Source organism: Neoarius graeffei, chromosome 1 (genome assembly GCF_027579695.1).
Source record: "Neoarius graeffei isolate fNeoGra1 chromosome 1, fNeoGra1.pri, whole genome shotgun sequence".
Lineage (NCBI taxonomy): Eukaryota > Metazoa > Chordata > Actinopteri > Siluriformes > Ariidae > Neoarius > Neoarius graeffei.
In genome coordinates this window covers 81,230,194-81,255,450 of record NC_083569.1, presented here as the reverse complement: position 1 = coordinate 81,255,450, position 25,257 = coordinate 81,230,194, and the positions used below count along the sequence as shown (strand labels likewise).

Sequence of the window (25,257 nt, the reverse complement as noted above, 5' to 3'; positions counted from 1 at the left end):
AGTGAGGTGGAGGGTAAGAGAAGTTCAAAAAAAAAAAAAGAGTCCCCAAAGATCACTGTTGGTGAATTATGAGAAAAAGTAAAATCTTGGGGTTTCTGAGTCTCCAAACCCACCATCAGACTCCACCTCCAAGACAAAAGATTATTTGGAAGTTCTGCTAGAAAAAAACCAAAAACCTTTTCTGTCAGTTCAGCACAAACAAGCACCTGAAGTTTGAGAAACGTTACTACAACTTTGACTGGAACCATGTTCTATGGTCTGATGTAACAAAAATGGAGCTTTTTGGCAATAAGCACTCAAGGTGGGTTTGGTGTAAAAAGAAGGATGGCTATAACGAAAAGAACCTGATCCCAACTGTAAAATATGGTGGAGGTTCTGTGATGTTTTGGGGCTGTTTTTCCTCTAAAGGCTGTGGAAACCTTGCTAGGGTACATGACATCATGCAGCCATGGTCTAAAGGTTAGAGAAGCAGCCTTGGGCCCAAAGGGTTGTTGGTTCGATTCCCTGGATGGGCAGGAACATCCATGGCTGAAGTGCCCTTGAGCAAGGCACCTAACCCCCAACTGTTCCCCAGGCCCTGGGTATGTGTGTGTGCTTGTTGTATGTCGCTCTGGATAACAGCGTCTGCTAAAGGCCTGTAATGTAATCATGGACATAAATATCAGGACATTTTAAACCAAAATCTGGCTGCCTATGCCAGGAAACTAAAACTGGGTCGTCATTGGATCTTCCAGCAGGACAATGATCTGAAGCACATGTCCAAATCAACACAAAAATGGTTCACTGAGCACAGAATCAAGCTTCCGCCCTGACCATCTCAGTCCCCTGACCTGAACCCCATTGAAAACCTGTGGGGTGAGCTGAAGAGGGGAAGCACAAGAGAGGGCCGAGAACCCTGGATGATCTGGAGAGATTGTGTAAAGAGGAATGGTCTCAGCCCATGTTTACATTAGACCGTGTCAGCGGATCATCAGATTAACGTTTTTAAAACGATTAGTGTGCACACAGCAACACCAATACACGATTTGCGTGCACACAGCAACACCAGTACACGGATACGCTCGGCTCCGCAGGCATCCTGCGCTCCAAATCACTCCGCCCTGAACAGCGAGTGCCCTCTGGAGGATGCGCACTCCGGCCCTGCGCAGCTCACAGAGCACGCGAGTGAAGTGCACAAGCTGTGATTCGGGACTGAGCCGCTGTGTGTGTGATCCCAGCGCATATCACTTACCACTTGCAAGTGGAAGGATGGCAAGCCTAAAGACAATCATAACTACACAATGGGCAGTATTTGCATCAGTATTTGCATCAGTATTTTCATACTTTTATACTCTTTAATGAAAGGTGATACAAGGCGGAAGTCCGCGCCGTTTTTCAGCAGTCGTGTCACATGACCAACGCCAACGAATCAGGAGGGTGGATGTCACAGTGACGTTGTCCAATGACGACGCCAGCTAGAGCTCAGCACAGCGTATCCGCGTATTCTCAATGTTTACACAGCACCGGAGCTGACACGATCTGGACTGAATACGTGGACCCTGGCGGATTCCCGTTTCCCGGCATTTCCAGGCGGTTTAATGTAAACGGACAGTGCATCCGCGAAGAAAACGAGACAGATACGGTCTAATGTAAACTTGGCCTCAGATGTCCTGCTCTGTATCTCTAACCTTATAAAGTGTTATAGAGGAGACTCAGTGCTGTTTTACTGGCAAAGGGAGGTTGTACAAAGTATTAAATTTTTTGTTGAAAATAATTATTTATTGATGAGGGATTTATTTTTCTCTGAATAATAGTATTTCAATTAAAGGTTGGAATTTTCTCATTTTTTTTCAGTGTGAGATGAAGTGACCTCACCAAAACGTGGATTTTTTTCCTGACCCTTTTTACTAATCTTTACAGAGGGCAATAATTGTGGAGGGCACTATACATTCCCCCAAGGATTTATCACAATTATCAAGTTTTGTTTGCCTGTAAAAAGACAAATAACTCCTGAATTAATGCAACTTCACAGTAAAATCATGAAAAACAGTGTTTTACACAGATTTGCTCACCAGAGCAGAATATGCTCTTCGGGCTGGTTTTGACTCTTCCCGTGACACCGTGTAGGAAGTCAGGCCAGGCAAACACATTCCCCCTCTGTAGGTCACTTGGACAAGAGCTAGCCAGAGACCTGATCTGAGAAAGTGTAAGAGGAAGCCAGACATGTGAGCTTTAAGCTTGGACCACATTCAGCCAACTGAACACTCCAAAACACAAATCCTAGATTGCTGTATGAATCTCTATGATGCAATATTTCCATTTTTTCATAAACTGCTCTGATTCCAGTTAGACATGTTTATTTCATTGAGTTAAATACTGGGTTTCCAGTTCTCTTTGTGTGTGCTTGTCTTCTTTTTTAACAGTAACTGTTAAACATGCATACATTAAGTGCCATGGTCCTGAAGCTAATCCAGGGTACATCAGCTAATGTTATTCCGACTTGCAAGCTGAAAAAACCAAAAACAAAACCTTCTGAAACTACCAACGTCCAGATCTCTGTGTCCTCATAGCTAATTACAGCTTCAGAATGGTTTCATTTGAACAACTGTGAGAATATTTTCTTTTGAGAATGTCCTAAAATGTCCAACTCTAACATCCACCATGAGGATTTTTGTCATTAGGAGCTCTGAAGGAACGAGAGAAACTGAGGGAAGAGGATGGTGCACAGCCACAACTGATTTAGAGGCACTTCAGAAGAGAAGTAGAGCACTGATCTCATTCATTAATCACATGAGATCATACATTCCTATTTTGGGATCTCATTTAGGAACAAAGAGTGGAGAACAAAAAGTCTTGTGAATTACTCGACACAGTCAGCGGTGCCACTAGGTATTTTTATGAAGCCTTTATTTAAACCTCCGCTGAGGGTGAAGCCATGTGTACTGGAGGCATCGTTATCACACACACACACACACACACACACACACACACACACACACACACACATTTTATATATATATATATATATATATATATATATATATATATATATATATATATATATATATAAACAATTATTCCACGAAATCAAGTCGTACATGAGCTAATAGCTGATGAGGCGCATAGCACTGAGTTGGCTATAATCCATGTACGACGAGATTGAGTGGAATAACTATTTTATTCTATCCACATTCACTGAATTTTGAGAAACAGAGAGCATTTTTATTTTTTGCAAATTTTTTGGTAAATAAAAACTTTATACAAAACATCCAACAAAATCATTTCCGCTTAGGTGGACTTCTTAAAAACCTTTCGATGGCTGCACAAATTGACTTTAGTGTTGTATTTTTGTAGAAAGTGCAGTCTTGCTGTTGCGCCAAGGTATAGAATAGCTTTAAACAATTATTTAATTCTTCTTTGGCCATTTCAGTGATGTAATTTTCAAACTTCTTTGAGCTTTTGAACCAGTCTAAAAAAAAAAATCAAAAAATTTTAATGCTAAAAGATGAAGAATATAAACAAACTGGCAAAATCACAGGAGCAATTTGTGAAAAATGCGATAATTCTTGAAAAATTAAAAAAGACACGGTCTTAAAAACTTCAAGAAACACATTTTTGTATTTGAAGAAACACATTTTTGTATTGATCACTTACCATCAAATACTTTCATTCCATATTTTGTTGCTTTTTTGTATTTTTTGGGGTTTTGTTTTCGCGTAGAGTTTTTATTGGTACTCTCTACTCACTACTTATGGTATATGAACTAATAGCCTAGTAGTAGAGTAGCCAATCAGAGTGTGTGATTGCTCATATCCAGTGAATGTGGATATTAATTACAGATAAAAGCCAGATAAACATGAAATGGAACAAATGGTTTATTTAGCACAGAGGTACCTGCTGTGGTGAGTGGACATAATTCCAGATATTGAGCTGGCTGAGAGAACCAACAAAGGATTCCACTGGGTTGAAGCCCTCGCCTCTCTGATCCTGATCCTGTCCCAGCACCAGAGCACCACCTCCTATACAGATTACAGAGCCCCCAAAAAGATCAGTCATAATGTAACTTTAACCCACCCCACGTTAAAGATGAAAAACTAAACAATATGTATGAAGAAGAAACACATTTTTGTATTGATCACTGACACATATTAAAGATCTGGGTGGTATTGCTGTACCTGGTATAGTGCTACCCCTGGACAAACCCTTCCCACCATCAGACAAGCTTCCATCAATATAAATCCTCCAGTCACCATCTGTACTCCTCCACGTCACACCAATGTGGTGCCATCGTCCATCATTCACTGCTGGACAGTCCGTGATCCTTTCTTTCCCATTCACATACAGCACCCAGCTAAATGACACCAGGAGAGAGGTAGAGGATCATATACTCATTTCTTATTTAAATATATAGTAAGCCTCAAAGTCCAGTACTGAATTATCTATTATTATTGTCATCATTATTGGAATAATAATAACTATGTAGTGTGTGTGTGTGTGTGTGTGTGTGTGTGTGTACTCAGCGTAAATGAGTTCACGCCCTTTGAAAAGTAACATTTTAAACAATATCTCAATGAACACAATTTCCAAAATGTTGACATGACAAAGTTTAATAATATAACATCTGCTTAACTTATAACATGAAAGTAAGGTTAATAATATAAACTTAGATAACACGTTCTTCAGTTTTACTCAAATTAGGATGGTGCAAAAATGAGTACACCCCACAACAAAAACTACTACATCTAGTACTTTGTATGGCCTCCATGATTTTTAATGACAGCACCAAGTCTTCTAGGCATGGAATGAACAAGTTGGCGATATTTTGCAACATCAATCTTTTTCCATTCTTCAACAATGACCTCTTTTAGTGACTGGATGCTGGATGGAGAGTGATGCTCAACTTGTCTCTTCAGAATTCCCCATAGGTGTTCGATTGGGTTCAGATCAGGAGACATACTTGGCCACTGAATAACTTTCACCCTGTTCTTCTTCAGAAATCCAACAGTGGCCTTAGATGTGCATTTAGGATCATTGTCATGTTGGAAAAGTGCACGACGACCAAGGGCACGGAGTGATGGTAGCATCTTCTCTTTCAGTATAGAGCAATACATCTGTGAATTCATGATGCCATCAATGAAATGCAGCTCCCCGACACCAGCAGCACTCATGCAGCCCCACATAAGGACACTGCCACCACCATGTTTCACTGTAGGCACCATGCATTTTTCTTTGTATTCCTCACCTTTGCGATGCCATACAGTTTTGAAGCCATCAGTTCCAAAAACATTTATCTCGGTCTCATCACTCCAGAGTATGGACCCTTTTCACGTGACGTCACGACAAACGCGGCCGCCATTTTGGACATGTACTACCAGTAGTTTACCACAGCCAACATTGAGGAACGGCAGCAAAGAAAGTTTTTACTTTCAGCAAGATTTCCATCATGCCACTATATTGTTGTGCGCCTGGATGTAGTAACCATCAACAAACAAGGCAAGGTTTATCATTTTATCAGATCCCGACGGAGAAGATGGATAGCGGCCATTAACAGATTGGCAGCCCTCGGCATACCAGCGCTTGTGTAGTGACCACTTTGTTGGAGGTAAGACGAATAAAATTAGCCAGAAAAGGCATTACATTGCTATTAACATTCTGTGGCGGCGAGTGTGTAACCAAATAGGCTAAAATAACCCATTGTAACCTCTTTGTTCTTCTGTAGTAGCTATTAGCTAACGACATTAGCTAGCGTTGTGTTCCTTTGCTGTTGGTAGACTGTAGGACAGATCAGAGGCAGTGTCCTACAAACAGCGCTTAATTTGAGGGGGAGCAAGCTGGAGCGCGCTCCGGAACCTCGGGCGTTGGCTCCGGCAGTTATTTACACTGGATCCGGTGATCCGACACCTCTTTTGACTATGTAACAAAAAAAACAAAAACAATTAATTAAATAAAAAAATGCAAGTTTATTTAGTGTTAATGTCTGATTTTGATATCTGTCTTGTTGGTGATTTCTCTCATGAAACGACATCCACAAAATATCTGCAGATGAGCGCCGCGCCGCGCCCCACCCCCCTTTTTTCCGCACCGGAGCCGCTCATCCTCTGCGCTCCGGGACCTCCCACTTTACAAATTAAGCACTGCCTACAAATAAGTGTTCAAAACAAGAGGAACATGTATTTGTCTCTTAAATCCAGGCCGTTCCCTGTAATCTGTAACAACGGTTGGAGAAAGTAATGGCAAATAGTGAGTGCACAAACCATAGAAGGTAAACTGTACACAGCGCCAGGGCAGTGTGATGGTATGTCTACTTTTAGATTGTGTTAGCTTATCAATGAACACACTCGTCACTCGACGAGTTTCACGTCTTTACGACGGATACTTAAATGTGTGTTAGGTATTATTGTTGCAGTCTAAGCAGTCATTGTAGCAGCTAGATGAGCAAGAACCGAAAGGGTCTGTGCCATAAACCGTTATTTCTGTACGGCGTTGCTAATGTGTCGTTACTGTTGTTATTTATCCCTCTGCTCGCCCTGTAAATGCCCTACGTCGCTGGATAGCGAAGGTGTTTTCTGCATCTCGCTCCTTTTTCTTGTATGTTCTCCGTTTGTCGCCTTCCTCGCATTCAAACCAATTCCAGCCGAAGTCCGCTACATGTCCAAAATGGTGGTTGCGTTTACGAAGGTCACGTGACTGAAAAGGGTCTAGAGAGTCCCAGTAGTCTTCATCTTTGTCAGCATGGGCCCTGGCAAACTCTAGGCAGGCTTTTTTGTGCCTGGGCTTTAGGAGAGGCTTCTTTCATGGACGGCATCCATGCATGCCATTCCTCTGCAGTGTACACCGTATTGTGTCACGGGAAATAGTCACCCCAGTTTGGCTTTCTACTTCTTTAAATAACTGCAGTGAACTTGCATGCCGATTTTCTTCAACCCTTCTCATCAGAAGACGCTCCTGTCGAGGTGTTAACTTCCGTGGATGACCTGGACGTCTCTGTGAGATGGTTGCAGTTCCATCTTTCTTAAATTTTTGTACCACTTTTGCTACAGTATTCTGACTGATAAGTAAAGCTTTGCTGATCTTCTTGTAGCCTTCACCTTTGTGGTGGAAAGAAATTATTTTCTTTGGGAAATTCTGAAGAGACAAGTTGAGCATCACTCTCCATCCAGCATCCAGTCACTAAAAGAAGTCATTGTTGAAGAATGGAAAAAGATTGATGTTGCAAAATGTCATCAACTTGTTCATTCCATGCCTAGAAGACTTGGTGCTGTCATTAAAAATCTTGGAGGCCATACAAAATACTAGATGTAGTAGTTTTTGTTGCGGGGTGTACTCATTTTTGCACCACCCTAATTTGAGTAAAACTGAAATGTGTAATTCAAGTTATATTATTAACCTTACATTATAAGTTAAACTTAAGTAGTAGTATGGGCACTGTGTGAGACGGCTGCCTCTCCAGTAGCTCTGTAGTTTTTAGCTCTTTAAACCTCTTTTTTCCACCTTTTTTTTACTTTTCTGCTCTTCTTACGAAGACATAGTGTGTTTTACTTATATAACATGGATATTTTTAACTTTAACATGGAACCAGGAGCCAGTTTTCTCACTTATTCGAGAGAGGAGCTGCTGGCCCTGAAAACAATGGGACGACACCCCATCCCGGCCGAGCTGAGGAGGAAACCCAGGGGCTGCAAAGCTGGAGCTAAGCTAAAGGCTAGGCTAGCGGACAACCGGCAGCACTACAAACCATCCATTCCCTCCGTTATCATGGGGAATGTGAACTTGCTGCCGAATAAAGTCAACGAGCTTTCCGCTCTGAACAACCAGCGGATTTACCGGGAAAGCAGCTTATTTATCTTTACGGAGACATGGCTAACACACCTTGTACCAGATGCTAACGTGGACCTGCGGGGATTCACTGCTGTGAGAGCCAACAGAGACACTAACACATGTGGGAAAAGCAAAGGTGGGGGACTCATCATTTATGTTAACAATCGCTGGTGTAACCCGGGACATATCTCCGTAAAGACAGTTTTATGTTGCCCGGACTTGGAGCTGCTAGCCATTAGCCTGCGGCCATATTATCTGCCGAGGGAGTTCAGTCACGTGATCACCATCTGTGTTTACATCCCTCCGAGGGCAGATGCAGTCGCTGCATGTGAGAGGATTCACTCTGTCACAGCAAGGCTGCAGACACAGCACCCTGAGGCATATCATCATTTCTGGGGACTTTAATCATGCTACTTTGGACTCTATTTTGGCTGCTTTTTACCAGGCTGTGGATTGTCCAACAAGGAACAACAGGAGTCACACCCCTCCCCCCACTAGGGAAGTCTGACCACAACCTGGTTCTTCTACAGCTGAAGTACACCCCCCTGGTTCAAAGGCAGCCTGCAACAACTAGCTCCATCAGGAGGTGGTCCCCTGAAATGGAAGATGCCCTCAGAGACTGCTATGACATCATGGACTGGGATGTGCTGCTTAGCTCACACTGTGAGGACATAGAGGGGCTGACACACTGTCTGACGGATTACCTTAACTTCTGTGCAGACTAAGACTGTACGGTGTTACCCTAATAACAAGCCATGGGTAACACAGGAAGTCAAAGCGGTCCTCAACAGGAAGAAGGCCACCTTCAGGAGCAGGGATAGGGAGGCGATGAAAGCAGGACAGCAGGAGGTAAAATGCTGTGTGAGGGAAGCTAAGGACAGCTACAGGAGGAAGGTGGAGCAGAAGCTGAAGGAGAACAGCATGAGGGAGGTCTGGGAAGGTGTGAAAACCATCACAGGCCACAATACAAATACCAGAGTCGTTGAGGGGACAGTGGAGAGGGCGAATGAGTTGAATGACTTTTTCAATCGGTTCAACCAGCCCGCGTTCCCCCCACCCTCTCCCTCACTGCAGCCATCTCTCCTTCTTCCCTCAACACACCTCCCCCCAGTCATCACAGCAGCCCCCTCCTCCCCCACCTCAACACAGACTCCTCCATGCATTACTGCAGACCAGGTCAGAGGTCAACTGAGGAAGTTTCACCCCCAGGAAAGCAGCAGGTCCGGACAAGGTGTGTCCCTGACTACTGAAGACCTGTGCTGCTGAACTGGGTGAACCACTCCAACGCATCTTCAACCTTAGCCTGCAGCTGGGGAGAGTGCCCACCCTCTGAAAGACATCATATATCGTTCCAGTTCCCAAAAAGAATTGGCCCAGCGAGCTGAACGACTTCCGACCGGTGGCACTCACTTCACATCTGATGAAGACGTTGAAGCGGCTCTTCCTCAGCCTCCTCAGACCCCAGGTACGACATGCCCAGGACTGTCTGCAATTTGCGTACCGGGCAGGTGTCGGTGTGGAAGACGCCATCCTCTACCTGCTACACCGAGTCCACTCGCATCTGGATAAGGGAAATGGCACAGTGAGGATCCTCTTCTTGGACTTCTCAAATGCCTTCAACACCATCCAGCCCTTATTGCTTCAGGACAAACTGAACAGGATGTGAGTGGACCCCTGCCTGGTTACCTGGATCTCCAGCTACCTCACTGACAGGCCGCAGTACGTCAGGCTGAAGGACATCACGTCTGACACTGTGATTAACAGCACCGGAGCACCCCAGGGCACGGTGCTGGCCCCTCTTCTCTTCACCCTTTACACCGCAGACTTCTGCTACAACTCGGAGCTGTGTCACATTCAGAAGTTTGCCGATGACACAGCCATCATTGGGTGTATCAGTGACAACAGAAAGGAGGAGTATAGGAGCCTGGTGAGGGACTTTGCTGTGTGGTGCAACAGGAACCATCTGCAGCTCAATACCTCGAAGCCCAAGGAGCTGGTCATTGGCTTTGGGAGGTCCAGACCAAGGTCACAACCGGTTCTGATTGAGGGAGTCGAGGTGGAGGCTATGGATTCCTACAAGTACCTCGGGCTGTGGCTGGACAGCAAGCTGGACTGGACTTGCAACACCAAACACTTATACAGGAAGAGACAGAGCAGGCTATACTTTCTTAGGAGGCTGCGGTCCTTTAACATCTGCAGAAAACTCATGTGGATGTTCTATCAGTCTGTGGTCACCAGTGTCCTGTTTTACACCGTGGTGTGCTGGGGGGGCAGCACATCCAAGAAGGACACATCCAGGCTGGACAAACTGATCAGGCGGGCCAGCTCTGTGGTTGGCATGAAGCTGGACTCTCTGGTGACGGTGGCAGAGAAGAGGTCTATGGACAAACTATTATACATCATGGATGATGCCAGTCACCCTCTGCACACCGTCATCAGCAACCAGAGGAGCCTGTTCAGTGACAGAATGCTCCTTCCCAAGTGCAGGACGAACAGACTCAAAAACTCCTTTGTCCCTCACGCCATCAGACTGTACAACTCCTCTCTGGGGGGGAGGAGGGGTAACAGGAGGACAGAGGACAGGAAGGAGCAGTAGCCTAGCCTAACAATAAGCAATACCGGACAATGTGCAATATAAAGTGCTATATCTTTTTTTCCCCCCTCCTTCCCCCCACCCCTTCCTCTCTTCCCCATATCTTATTCTTTGTATATATTTGTATATGTAAATAATTAATATATTTTAATTTATCTAGAAGTTTTCTCTATTTCTTTTCTCTTTTTATCTGTAATGATGCTGCTGGAATCTTAATTTCCCTGAGGGAACCCACCCAAAGGGATCAATAAAGTTTTATCTAATCTAATCTAATCTAATCTAATCTAATGTAAACTGATGTTATATTAAACTTTGTCTTGTCAACAATTTGGAAATTGTTTGTGTTCATTGAGATATTGTTTAAAATGTTACTTTTCAAAGGAGCTGTACTCATTTACGCTGAGCACTGTATATATACACACACACACACACACACACACACACAGGTGTGTGTGTGTGTGTATATATATATATATATATATATATATATATATATATATATATATATATATATATATTAGTGCTGTCAAGCGATTAAAATATTTAATCGCGATTAATGTCGCGACTGTCATAGTTAACTCGCGATTAATCGCAATTTAATCGCACATTTTTGTCACATAAAAAAACATTGTAATTCTCTTATCAGCATAAAAAAGTGAATGGGCTTGCTTTGCACCAATATTTTTTTTTTATTGCAAAGCATAACACGTCTTGACACAGCCACTGCAAAGTGAAACCTAAGCCGAGCACCGGCGCGGGGCTAGCAAGAGAACCATGAGTGAAATGATCTACTGTTTGAGTTAGTCTACAACTAAAGAGAGATAGGTTACACAGTGACGGTAGGCTTGACATGCTTGATTATAATATAAAGTACACTATTATATTAAGTTTAAGTTGTTCGTTGATAAATATTGCATTGAATCTGATCTTTACTGTTTCAGCTCACTTAACACATTTTGTACTTTTACACTTTCTGCCTGTTGATGCATCGCGCTGTCCAATCAGAGGCGGCCAAATTTGCATATTACAGGAAGGATTTCTGGGATAGCATTGAGTTTACAGTTCAGAGGGATCTGGCTTCTTTAGACGCTGTCTTCTTAAAACTGAATAAATATTTAAAAAGAGCCAAATGAGCCAGTCTTTTGAACGGCTCTTTTCAAAGAACGGATCACAAAGATGCAGATCCCATCAAAGAGCCATAAATCCCATCTCTACTAGCGCGCCCTGCCCGCGCTGGTTCTGGGGGGGGCAGAGGACTCTGGCTGTGTGGGGCATGGCTAGCTGCTATCGGTTTTCTAACCAAAATCTCTGTTCCAAGTTCCTGGCAGTTTCAAAAGCTTATGAAAAACCTACATCATGCCACAGAGCGTTAATCTCGCGATAAAAAAATTATCGCTGTTAAAATTGAGTCAAGTTAACGCGTTAATAACGCGACATTTTTGACAGCACTAATATATATATATATATATATATATATATATATATATATATATATATATATATATATATATATATATAATAAAACAACCCCATTTCCAGAAAGGTTAGGATATTTTCCAAAATGCAATAAAAACAAAAATCTGATTTGTTAATTCACAAGAATCTTAATTTAACTGACAAAATATTTTCAATAGTTTTACTGGCCAACTTAATTGTATTTTGTAAATGTACCGTAAACAAAGTTAGAATTTGATGCCTGTAACACACTCAAAAACAGTTGGGACAGAGGCATTATTACCATTGTATTACATCACCTTTCCTTTTAATAACACTTTGTAATCATATGGGAACTGAGGTTACTAACTCTTGCAGTTTTGCAATTGGAATTTTTGTCCATTCTTACTTGACATAAGACTGCAGCTGCTCAACAGTCTGTGTTCGCCGTTGTCTGATTCTCCTCTTCATGATGCACCACACATTCTCAATAGAAGACAGATCTGGACTGGCGGTAGGCCAGTCAAGCACACGCAATCTGTGTCTGCAAAGCCATACTGTTGTAGCCTGTGCAGAATGAGACCTGGCATTGTCCTGCTCAAATAAGCATGGACTTCACAGGAAGGGACATCTTGATGGCAACATATGTTTCTCTAAAATCCCAATATATGCCTCCACGTAAATGGTACCTTCACACACCTGCCATAGGCACTGATGCACCCCATACCATCACAGATGTTTACTTTTGCACATTTCTCTGATAAACTGGATGGTTGTGTTCACCATTGGCATGGTTAAGGTTAGGATTTTTTTATGCAGTTTTCTCTAAAACAAGCTGAAATGTGGACTCATCTGATCACAGCACATGTTTCCACTGTCTTTCGGTCCATCTGAGATGAGTTCAGGCCCAGAGAAATCAGTGGCGTTTCTGCATAGAATTGATGACAGGCTTCTTCTTTGCATAATACAGTTTCAGGTTGCATTTCTGGATGCAGAGGTGGACTGTGTTAAGTAACAATGGTTTTCCGAAGTATTCCTGATCCCATGTGGCTATATTTGTCACATTAGCATGACGGTCTATCAGGCAGTGCCACCTGAGGGCTCAAAGGTCACATACCTTCAGCAGTGGGTTCTGACCTTGCCCTTTACGCACTGAGATGTCTCTGAATTCCTTGAATCTTTTCACAATATTATGTACTGTAGATTTTGAAAGATCTAAAATCATGCATTGAGAAACGTTCTTTTTGAACTGACTCACAATTGTCTCATGAATTTTGGCACAAAGGAGTGAGCCACAACCCATCCTTGCTTGCAAAGACAGAGCCTTTGGTGCTGCTCCTTTTATACCCAATCATGATACCCTCAGTTAACCTGCTTATTGTGGAATCTTCCAAAATGGTTACTTGAATATCCTATAAACTTTTCAGTCTTATTTTGCCTCTGTCCCAACTTTTTTTTGTGTGTGGCAGGTATCAAATTCTAACTTCGTTTATATTCACAAAATACTATTAAGTTGGTCAGTAAAACTATTGAAAATCTTTTCTTTATACTTTTGTCAGTTAAATAAAGGATCACTTAAATTAACAAATCACAGATTTTTGTTTTTATTGCATTTTGGAAAATATCCCAACTTTTCTGGAAACGGGGTTTGTAAAAATATATACTTATTATTATTTTAAAATGCCTTTCTAAGGTGCCAAAGGTATCCTGTTTCCAACACCAAGGTTAGATCCATATAATGAAGTTTAAAAAAAAAAGACTCCTCACCCATTGTAATCTATGAGGAGAAAGGAGTTGTCACTGCCCCCATCCACAGCATACGAGATAGGAGTTCCGTAGTTGACAGTGTCTGATGATCTCATCCAGAATGTGCAGGTGATCTGAGTGAGTGCTGGCATCAACCCATCCATCATCACATAAGCATGAATACCAGACACTTCAAACTCCAGGTTGAAGGAGGAAGACATTTCTGGAAATAGGAAAAAAAAAAAACAAGAGAAAAATATTGTAGAATAGCAAACATCAGAGAAACACCTCTTGTGTGAAGAGGTACTGTAAGTGTGTCCATTTTTCATCAACACTATCTGATCAACTACAAACCACATTTTGCAGTGTTCCAACCTGGAACTGAAATGGACTTACTAGGCATTATTCTATCCACATTCACTGGATATGAGCAAATCGCACGCTCTGATTGGCTACTCTACTACTAGGCTATCAGCTCATATACCGTGACTAGAGAAAAACAAAATGGCAGAGCATGTTGCTGAACCAACCGAGGATGAAATAAAAACTCTACTCGAAAACAAAACCCCAAAAATTGTTAGAGTATTTAAAAGAAACAGAAATAGCTAAAAGAATATAGTCCCCCCCAATATCTCCTGTTCCACACTCCAGCCCAGTTGGTGGCAGTAATGCACCTTTAAGTTGGTTTGCCAACCACCAAATAAAACCCAAAGAAGAAGAAAACCTCCAAAAAAAAAAAGCAACAAATATGGAATTAAAGTATTTGGTGGTAAGAACATATCTTTTTTTATTTTCAAGAATTATTATTGCATTTTTCACAAATTGCTCCTGTCATTTCACCGGTTTGTTTACATTCTAAGCAGAAATGATTTTGTTGGATGTTTCGTATAAAGTTTTTATTGATCAAATTTGCAAAAAATAAAAATAAAAATGCAGTTTCTCAAAATCCAGTGAATGTGGCTAGAATAAAACAGTTATTCCACTCAATCTCATCATACATAGCTTATAGCTCATGTACGACTTGATTTTGTGAAATAACTGTTAATTGTACACTATATGGCCAAAAGTATGGACACCTGCCCCTACTCTTGTGGATGAATGGTCACAACCCCCCACAGCAACATTCCAAAATCTAGTGTAAAGCCTTCCCAGAAGAGTGGAGGGAGAGCAATGTTTACAGAGCGCTTGTTCAAGAAAGTGTGATTGTACCATACGTTACCTCATGGGCTGACTCTGCTACACGGAGGCTGTGTGATGTTGAGTGGTTTATATGATTAATACATGAGCTGAGTAAATCTTCCACTGTGAGTGGAAACATTTTGTTTAAGCAAATCACAAAACATTCACATTCACCTATGATTGCTCCCTGTTTACTACATGTACCGGTTGTTTGATTGACAGCCTGCAAATACTTCCTACTGTTCTGAAAAACCATAGAGTCATCCTTTTTGATTTCTTCCTGTCTTTCTGTATCTGTTTCTCAGCCATGGTGTTTATACCTGTCTCACACCTGGTTCCGTTGAACCCAGGAGGGCATCGGCAGGTGTAGCTCCCCACTTCATCCTTGCAAGTGGCACCGTTCAAACATGGGTTAGACTCGCACTCGTCCTCATCAACCTGGCACAGTTTCCCACTGAACCCACTCACACAATCACACCTGAGCAAGAACACGATGGAGAATGGGTTTGCGGCTGATATATACTGTACATAGTAGATCAAAAAATATCAAATTCGTTATCTTTTACATCAGGCAAGGTATACATGGTGTCTATCCCCATATTTCTGTGATGGTTGGCTGATCTTAACCCAATATTATATATAATATAATGCTATACAGTTACAAAAATCAAATAAAGAGAGAACAGCAGTGAAGAGCAACAATATTACAGAGCAGTAGCACTGCAGCAAATTCAGATCATTTTGACTGGTTTCAGCTAAATTTGTTACTTTACTCTATTCTGTACTGTATCCTGAGGCCAGTGTCTCAATGGTATTTTTTGATATACAGTGGCTATAAAAAGTGCACACACCCCGTTAAAATGATCGGTTTTTCTGATGTAAAAATGAGACCACAATAAATAATTTCAACACTTTTCCCACCTTTAATGTGACCTATAACCTGTACAATTCAATTGAAAAACAAACAAATCTGTTAGGGGGAAAAATATAAAAAAATAAAAAAGTACAATAAGCTGGTTGCATTCATGTACATACCCTTAAACTAATACTTTGTTGAAGCACCTTTTGATTTAATTACAGCATTCAGTCTTTTTGGGTCGGAGTCTATCAGCCTGCCACATCTAGATTTGGCAATATTTGCCCATTCTTCCTTGCAAAAGCGCTCCAAATCTGTCAGATTGCGAGGGCGTCTTTTGTGCACAGCCCTCTTCAGGTCACCCCACAGATTTTCAATTGGATTTAGGTCTGGGCTCTGGCTGGGCCGTTCCAAAACTTTTTTGGAGTCATTGTCATGCTGAAAGATGAAATTCCTCTTCATCTTCAGCTTTCGAGCAGACACCTGAAGGTTTTGGGCCCAAATTGACTGGTATTTAGAACTGTTCATAATTCCCTCCACCTTGACTAAAGCCCCTGTTCCAGCTAAAGAAAAACAACCCCAAAACATGCTGCCACCACCACCATGTTTCACTGTGGGTATGGTGTTCTTTTGGTGATGCTCAGTGTTGTTTTTGCTCCAAATGTACTTTTTGGAATTGTGGCCAAAATGTTCAACCTTGGTTTCATCAGATCATAACACATTTTCCCACATGCTTTTGGGAGAGTTGATGTAAGTTTTTTTTTTTGCAAAATTTAGCCAGGCCTGGCTGTTTTTCTCTGACCCTACCTCACAGTCCAGACATGGAGAATACGGGAGATTGTCGTCACATGTAGTACACAACCAGTACTTGCCAGAAATTCCTGCAGCTCCTTCAGTGTTGCTATAGGCCTCTTGGCAGCCTCCCTGACCAGTTTTCGTCTCGTCTTTTCATCAGTTTTGGAGGGATGTCCAGTTCTCGGTAATGTCACTGTTATCCCATATTTTCTCCACTTTTTGATGACTGTCTTCACTGTGCTCCATGGTATATCTAATGCCATGGAAATGTTTTTGTACCCTTCTCCTGACTGACACCTTTCAACAATGAGATCCCTTTGCTGCTTTGTAAGCTCTCTGTGAACCCTGGCTTTTGCTGGAGGATGCAACTGAGTAAATGTCTGAACTTTATTTGGGGTTAATCAGAGTCATTTTAGTTGATGGCAGGTGTGAACCCAAAAAGACTGAATGCTGTAATTAATCAAAAGGTGTTTCAACAAAGTATTAGTTTAAGGGTGTGCACACTTATGAAACCAGCTTTTTGTATGGTTTTTATTTTTTATGTTTTCCCCCCCTAACAAATTTGTTTGTTTTTCAATTGAACTGTACAGGTTATAGGTCACATTAAAGGTGGGAAAAGTCTCATCTCATCTCATTATCTGTAGCCGCTTTATCCTGTTCTACAGGGTCGCAGGCAAGCTGGAGCCTATCCCAGCTGACTACGGGCGAAAGGCGGGGTACACCCTGGACAAGTCGCCAGGTCATCACAGGGCTGACACATAGACACAGACAACCATTCACACTCACATTCACACCTACGGTCAATTTAGAGTCACCAGTTAACCTAACCTGCATGTCTTTGGACTGTGGGGGAAACCGGAGCACCCGGAGGAAACCCACGCGGACACGGGGAGAACATGCAAACTCCGCACAGAAAGGCCCTCGCCAGCCACGGGGCTCGAACCCAGGACCTTCTTGCTGTGAGGCGACAGCGCTAACCACTACACCACCGTGCCGCCCGGTGGGAAAAGTTTTGAAATTATTTATCGTGGTCTCATTTTTTTACATCATAAAAAACCTATCATTTTAACAGGGTGTGTATACTTTTTATAGCCACTGTATATTTGTAAGAGATGATGGTTATTGAGCTATAAAGAGATCGCTATTGAATGACATGAGCTTCCACTCAGTTTCAGAATCACCTATTTCAGCAGAATATTTTCACCAGTTCATCTACAGTAGTCCCTTTTAAAATGTAGTATGCCCTTAAATAGTGTAATATGATTCACAGATTTATTATTTTGTATTTTTATTGTACTGATTGATTTTAATTGTTAAGAACGTAGCCTAAAGAATCACTGAAGCTGGAAATGTCAGTTGTAGCCTGTCAGTAACAGCGTGGAAAATCTAGGTTCGGAGCGGCATTCAAACATGGCTGCTCCGAACTACAATTCCCAAAGAGCACAGCGCCCCGCCTCTCCAGAATTCTAGAAGCACACCTGCTCCGTATCAGAGACTAATTAGGACACTACTTAAACCTAGCAAACACTCACCTCTATGCGAAGTATTGTTCTGTGTCTCTGAACCTGATCATACCAAGCCTTATCTTGACTCTTGCTAACATTTATATAACGACTTTATAACTCGCTTGCCCTTTGATATCCTGTTTGCTGATTGACCGACCCCCTCCTGACCCTGACTTTGTTTAATGCCTGGCGATTTCAATCTGGACACCTGTTTGAGACACACCCGCTCTCCCCTGCGCCTGCATCCGTAAGTGCCTGCACTCTGACATAGCCTGTGTGCATTTTTCATGAGATCTTTGTTGTTGCATTTATCAGCATCAGATCAGCATTTATGAAATGCACTAATAAAATAACCTAAAACTAAAAAGAGCAAAATCAGTCTGGATATAACAAGGCATTATATAGAGACAGTTAAGAGAAATATGGTATAATGCAATATCATCATAGGACATTTGAATAATTTTACATGTTACATTTGGTACTTTGCACTGTTCTATATTGTGACCTGATACCAGGGCCATCAATGTCATTTTTTTAACTTTTATATAAAAATGATCAAAAAATCAAAAGGTTGTATTCAGTTTTGCTTGCGAGTTTACTTCCGGTGAATGAAGTGGTGGTCAGGCAAATCAATTTGGCTGTCATTCTGTAAAGAGCTAGTGGAATCATCTCCAACTATTCTCGCAGTTTAGAGGTCAACGCACAGTCAAGATGCCTTCAGAAGGTTGGTCTTTGTGATGGGATTAGATCCTTACACGTTATTAAAGAAGGATTTTTCATATGAGTTGGAAAATTATCCATCTGTTGAGTTCCCTGACATCTCAAACTACCTGGTGCTGCAGACATCGTTCTACACGGACACACAGACGAAAACCTGGAAGAGCATGGAGGAGAACAATGTTTCATATGTGGCTGAGTTAAAGATCTGGGGATCAGGACACTACAAGATAAATCCTGTATCTTTTATGACCGGGTAAGTAGGCATTTTGGGCTTTTTGTATGCGTCCTCGCGATGGTTGCTAGGATGCTACAAGTTTTAGTATCAAGCAGCTGCTCGATTCTCAATCCTCCTTGCTGTTCTCTTCTAGATAAATCATTCACAAAGATCCACAGAAACCCCTTTAAAGACCTGTGGATTACGCATATTCAAAACATCATGAAATTACATTACAGGCGTTTAGCAGATGCTTTTATCCAGAATGACGTACAACATACCCAGAGCAGCCTGGGGAGCAGTTAGGGGTTAGATGCCTTGCTCAAGGGCACTTCAGCCATTCCTGCTGAGTCAGGGAATCAAACTGGCGACCTTTTGGTCCCAAATCTGCTTCTCTAACCATTTGGCCATGGCTTCCCAATATAAATGCGAAATAACAGAAAATGGTGAGAAAAGTCATTTGTGAATCCAAATGAAAAATCAGAGGAATTTTCAAACCTTTTACAAAGTGATCACTGCAAACTCGAGTGATTTTGACTTGGCTCCCTTCGATCACAGAGAAAGGTTCAAGACTTTGGTAAAATCCTTTGCTCTTTCACCATTTTTATCACTTCACAGTAACCCGGAAGAAATTTTTATCAGTTTCACGGTTTGTTTGATTCGAGCAGCCCAAAACAACACAAGCATAGGGTATTTTAATGACTAGTAAGGTGCCCCAGCGATAGTATCGCTTTGTGAACAGTGAGTTCAGCTGACCACCACTTCATGTCTTGCATGTCTAATGAGGTGGATGTGACGTCGGATGCAACTAAAGTCCTTCCCGCACCATATGGCATGTTAGGCAGCGCCGATCTCTGTTTCTGTAGCCCTCGGCCTCTCGCCTATTACCTAGCTAGGCTTAGAGTGGGGGGCTGGTCCTCTGGTAACCACGAGAGTTTGACTCCCCACTCACATCTGTATTGCAGCATACCTTGCCAGATGGCAGTAGGTACCATTTTTATGATGGTCTTTGGTATGACCCAACCGCGCGTAGAACTCGCAATCTCCCGATCGAGAGGCAGACACGCTAACCACTAGGCCAACTCGCAGTGGGTCACAGATGCAACCCACCTTTACAAAAAGGAAATCTTTTGTTTGATCTAACATCTTGATAAAGGAAATGTCCATCAATCTGTCATATTACAAAAGTCAAAACTAAACAATGATATGATTAACGGCGCCATTTTGTCATTTACCTGAAGTCATTGACAGCATCCACACATGTTCCTCCATTCAGACAGGGGGCGGTGTAACACTCATCAATATTCACTTCACAGCTCTCTCCAGTGAAACCCTGACTACATGAACAGGAATATCCAGCTGCCAGGTCCTTACACACTCCTCCATTTTGGCAAGGCCTGGACTCGCACTCATCTATCTCCAGCTCACAACGAGCTCCTACATGTAGAACATTAGGATGTTCATACATAATTCACAGAATGAAGTTGTCATATTCGGTGTACTAGGACTGCAGGGATAAAATGGCACAAATAATTTCTGTCTTAAGATGTTAAAGACTATGATAATGAAAATATGAGATTCATAATTCAATGGTAAGACAACCATGTCATTACAGTCAATCCTCTGGGAAAACTCAGAGTAGACAAAAACAAAAATCCAAAATTTCCTTGAAAATCTGAACCAAAATAAGCTAAAAACAATTTCTGTTCAGAATATTGAGGAAGTTTGGTATTTATATAATACATTCCACTGAGTATGTTTTGGAGAGTCAATGTTTCAAATAATTGCAGATCGGATATTTTAATCTTATGATTTCCTGTTGTCTGAAAAGTGTCACAATCTTAATTCCATGTGCTGAAGTTGAGCTTTTCACCTGTGAATCCATCTGCGCAGCTGCACCTGAACCGATTCACCTCATCCACACACACTCCCTCGTTCAGACACGGAGAAGAGCTGCATTCATTTACGTCAACTTCACACAGTGATCCTACCCACACACACACACACAACGAACAAAAACATTCTTCAAACCCAGGCTAGCCATGTGTTTAATCATGTCCAGGTCTGAGGAAAGAGGTCAACGACTACATGGAAAAGAGCTGTAAGACAAAGCATGTGTCCTACAGGGCCAATAAATCCACACTCACTAGTCGCATTACCCTTTGAGACTTCTCAGAACGCTGTGCCAGTTCAGAGTTGTTAAGCAAATGAAACTGGCCAAGCTGCAACACTCTGTGGCTATTTACTCCAGTAAATCTGTGTTGGCAGTGAGGTTCTTACCCACAAAGCCAGACTTGCACTGGCACTGGAAGCCTCCCACTCTGTCTCTGCACACACCACCGTTCTGACACGGAGCAGAGTCGCACTCGTTAATGTCACTCTCACATTTCGCTCCTGAGTAAGTAAAGAACATGATTACTGAATATGTACACACAATTAAAACAAATAAAATAAACCCTGCAATATGCAAAAGTGCTCATTTTCAGGTAATCTGTCTATGCAGTGAGCCCAAACTTTACATGGTATAAGCCTTATAGTCAATGGATTACATTTACACTCTCATATATACGTGTTGTGGAAATATTAGTCCAAAAGATTAACACTGCAACTGCGTGTATACTGCCATAATTTAACACACAAGATAGAAATTGTCCTACTGTTCCTATAGTGAACTGAATACAGTAAGCATTAATCTGCATATACACTTTCAGGAAAAAAAAAAAGCTACTGTACATTTTTGTATCCTGGAGTACAAACAACATAAATGTATCATCAAAGGTGTGTCAGTGGCCTTTAAAATCCAAATATGTACCCTGAATAAATCTTAAAAGGTCCACTGCCTTTCAGCTTTTTCAAATTTAGGTCCTAAAAATAATTTTCCCTGACACCCAATTATTTTTGTTTAGTGGACCAAAAGATACTGAATTCGAATCACAGACTTCCAATTTAATTATCTTTTAAAAATAGACGAATTAATGAATTAAGGGCCTCATGGCTCTAAATTGCCTGCTATTTTTTCCTGCTTCACCATAACCCAATACAAGAGACTACGTCATGCATCATGTGGTGGGCTTTCCCTGGTCACGCAAGGCATTGTGGGATACAAATTTGAAACAGGAGAGAACAATGGCGGATGTGAGTATGGGAATGAAACGTGAAAGACCGACTACAGTAACAGAAAGCGAGAAGAAAAGACATTATGTTGTGAAGGAAAGGAAACGCAGGACCAAACTAATAAATATCGGCGGTCAGCGAGCACCTCGGTGTGATCAGCTGTTCGTTTAGCAACAGAATGATGGAACTGTCAGTGCACGGTCAAAGGTAAACCTGTGCATGGACTTCCTCTGTCTGCTTGACTGTGTGAAGCGAGTGATTTCATGCACATTATTTGCTCGGGAATCCCCTCAAATTAAATAACTTCCCAGCCACAGAATGGCCTGTAATATATATAATTTTTTGAGCTATTACAGAAATAAACATGTATCACAATGACCAAATTTCAGAAGGAACTAAATTTCACAGATTTTATGAAATCGAAAGGCCGTCTAACTTTAACCGTATCACATCCCCTCAATCAGGGGTTATCAACTGACAGAGCACAGTCTGGATATGGAACCAGCAAAGTATTAAACGGGATCGAGCTGAAAATGTGAAAAATACTATAACAGAATTTTATTTATTTACTAACATTGTTTATACAGGAGGCTCTCATCACCATAGTGTTTTTCAGAGCGGTCCTGCACATATATAATATCTGTCTAATAAACAAGCCAAGGGGAAGCCATGGCCTTATGGTTAGAGAAGCAGCTTTGGAACCAAAAGGTTCCAAAGTATAGTATGGGTATGTTGTATGTTGCTCTGGATAAGAGTGTCTGCTAAATATCAGTAATGTAACAAATAATATGAATGAAAAATTATACAAACTAAGAGCAAAATATTTCGAAAATAATATAAAATGTAATATATATATATATATATATATATATATATATATATATATATATATATATATATATATATATATATATGAATAAAATTAAGTTAATTTTAGAAACAATTTGAAATCATTAAGTCTAGATGCCTGTCTTACAGTAATATTTAAATTATTCATCAATTAACTTTTGAAAATCACTCTATAGTTTACCAAACTCCAGTTTTTAATTACAGCTTCTGTAGCAGATCCTCTGTTGCAGCCAATAACATGCATTTATGTACATTATTTAGCCGAATCACAAAAAAGAAACGTTCTCAGACTTTCATAAATTTTTCAAATGTCATTTCCTCTCTCTGGTTTCACTAGTGAGCCAACGACATTGTTCAAAAATCAGCAGTGAAAACAGAATGTTTAAAGATGGTTGGAGTGCGTATTTATTCTCTACTTCGAGTTCAAAAGGAATCCGAGGTGATCGGCAAAAAGCAGTAACGTGAAGCATCACTACAAAACGAAATATCACAGCAGAAAACTGATGTGTCTATTTATAGCCATTAAGCATTAAAAGGTAACATTCAGTTATGACTTTCACAAAGTTTCACCTCACTTTGCTTCTCCAATTGTACAAAACACTCTGTTGATGATACCCAGACAACTAGTGAACAGTTAGTATCTGTAGTAGTAAAAGCTTGAAATACAGCTTTTGTTTTATACAGTATTTTGTATTACAATAAACATAACAAAATGAACGTTTGTAGCATAACGTGTGTCTTACCTGTGAACCCTGGGAGACATGTGCACACATAACCCACTCCCACCTCCTCACAGGTGCCCTTGTTCTGACATGGGTTGAGGAAGCACTCATGGAACATCTAAAACACAAAGTAGAGCAGGTCAGATTGTTCATTTCTCTATCTATAGTACCGTGTCAAAGTCCTTAGGCACATGTAAAGAAATGGTGTCAATCAAAAACGGCATAAAAATAATGAAATGAAATGTTTCAACATTAAAAAATATCAAATGAAAAAGTCAATATTTTGTGTGAGACGACCCTTTGCCTCATTGGGGCGGCACGGTGGTGTAGTGGTTAGCGCTGTCGCCTCACAGCAAGAAGGTCCGGGTTCGAGCCTCGTAGCCGGCGAGGGCCTTTCTGTGTGGAGTTTGCATGTTCTCCCCGTGTCCGCCTGAGTTTCCTCCGGGTGCTCCGGTTTCCCCCACAGTCCAAAGACATGCAGGTTAGGTTAACTGGTGACTCTAAATTGAGCGTAGGTGTGAATGTGAGTGTGAATGGTTGTCTGTGTCTATGTGTCAGCCCTGTGATGACCTGGCGACTTGTCCAGGGTGTACCCCGCCTTTCGCCCGTAGTCAGCTGGGATAGGCTCCAGCTTGCCTGCGACCCTGTAGAACAGGATAAAGTAGCTAGAGATAATGAGATGAGATGAGATGAGATGAGATGACCCTTTGCTTTTAAAAAAAAAAAAGGCTCAGGTACAATGAGTGCAGTTTTATAGGGAAATGAGCTGTAGGTTTTACTGAGCATCTTGCAGAACCAGCCACAGTTCTTCTGGACACTTTGAGTGTCACACTCGCTTCTTCATTTTGCAGCAAAACCCAGCAGCCTTCATTAGCTCATCTAGCTGAGAGGCATTGAGCTTAAACCATCTGTCATCCATCCGTCGTTGTCCACATTTCACGAAAATCGCTTCTTCTCTCTGTTCTTCACTGATTTTTATTCTTTCTGGCATGAAGGTAGGGGTACCTAGGGCGCATATAACTTCTACCTAGATTTGCTTAATTAGAATTATTAATGAAGTTATGGACTAATTAAGCCTTAATGAGCAGTTCAACAAAAATCGCTTCTTCTCGGTCAATTCCTCACCGTTTTGGATTCTTTCTCGCAAATAGGTCGGTGTTCCTAGGGTGTATATAGCTTCTATATAGTGTATATAGCTTGCAACATTTATTGTGCAAGGTGGCCCACTTTAGAGAGTGAGCTACGCCCTCATTGACAGTCTTGTTATGTTTTCTTTTTTAATCTGAAAAGTGCTCTCTTTTGTAATATGCCGCTCAGATACAAACTTTTTTTTTTCTGTAACATTTATTTTTATGCTGGAAAATGAACTAATGTTTGGACTCTAAAATGTTTTTGTACTAACTCGATAATGTAGATGTCATAAAATAGAAATCTATCCCAAAGTTTGTCTGAAAAAAAAAAATAGCGTGCCTAAGACTTTTGCACAGTACTGTTTGTCAACTGAGATTGTTATTAAGTTTAGGACTGGTCATGAAAATGCATCTTTTATAAAATGTACACTACCGTTTAAAAGTTTGGGATCACTGAAATGTCCTTATTTTTGAAAGAAAAGCACTGTTCTTTTCAATGAAGATCACTTTAAACTAATCAGAAATCCACTCTATACATTGCTAATGTGGTAAATGACTATTCTAGCTGCAAATGTCTGGTTTTTGGTGCAATATCTCCATAGG

General features: G+C 41.3%; 1 protein-coding gene across 3 annotated transcripts in view; it reads right to left on the bottom strand.

Moving 5' to 3' along the window:
* Positions 1 to 25,257, bottom strand: part of svep1 (sushi, von Willebrand factor type A, EGF and pentraxin domain containing 1) — a 283,771-nt gene that overhangs the window by 87,411 nt on the left and 171,103 nt on the right. For all 3 annotated transcript variants that reach the window (XM_060937264.1, XM_060937110.1, XM_060937184.1), the window contains 9 exons: positions 23,546 to 23,642; positions 21,120 to 21,233; positions 20,713 to 20,826; positions 20,075 to 20,276; positions 15,070 to 15,227; positions 13,592 to 13,793; positions 4,155 to 4,330; positions 3,874 to 3,998; positions 2,052 to 2,175 (listed from right to left, as the gene is read on the bottom strand). In XM_060937264.1, the coding sequence (XP_060793247.1) occupies positions 2,052 to 2,175; positions 3,874 to 3,998; positions 4,155 to 4,330; positions 13,592 to 13,793; positions 15,070 to 15,227; positions 20,075 to 20,276; positions 20,713 to 20,826; positions 21,120 to 21,233; positions 23,546 to 23,642 (1,312 nt within the window). The remainder of the gene's footprint in view (positions 1 to 2,051; positions 2,176 to 3,873; positions 3,999 to 4,154; positions 4,331 to 13,591; positions 13,794 to 15,069; positions 15,228 to 20,074; positions 20,277 to 20,712; positions 20,827 to 21,119; positions 21,234 to 23,545; positions 23,643 to 25,257) is intronic.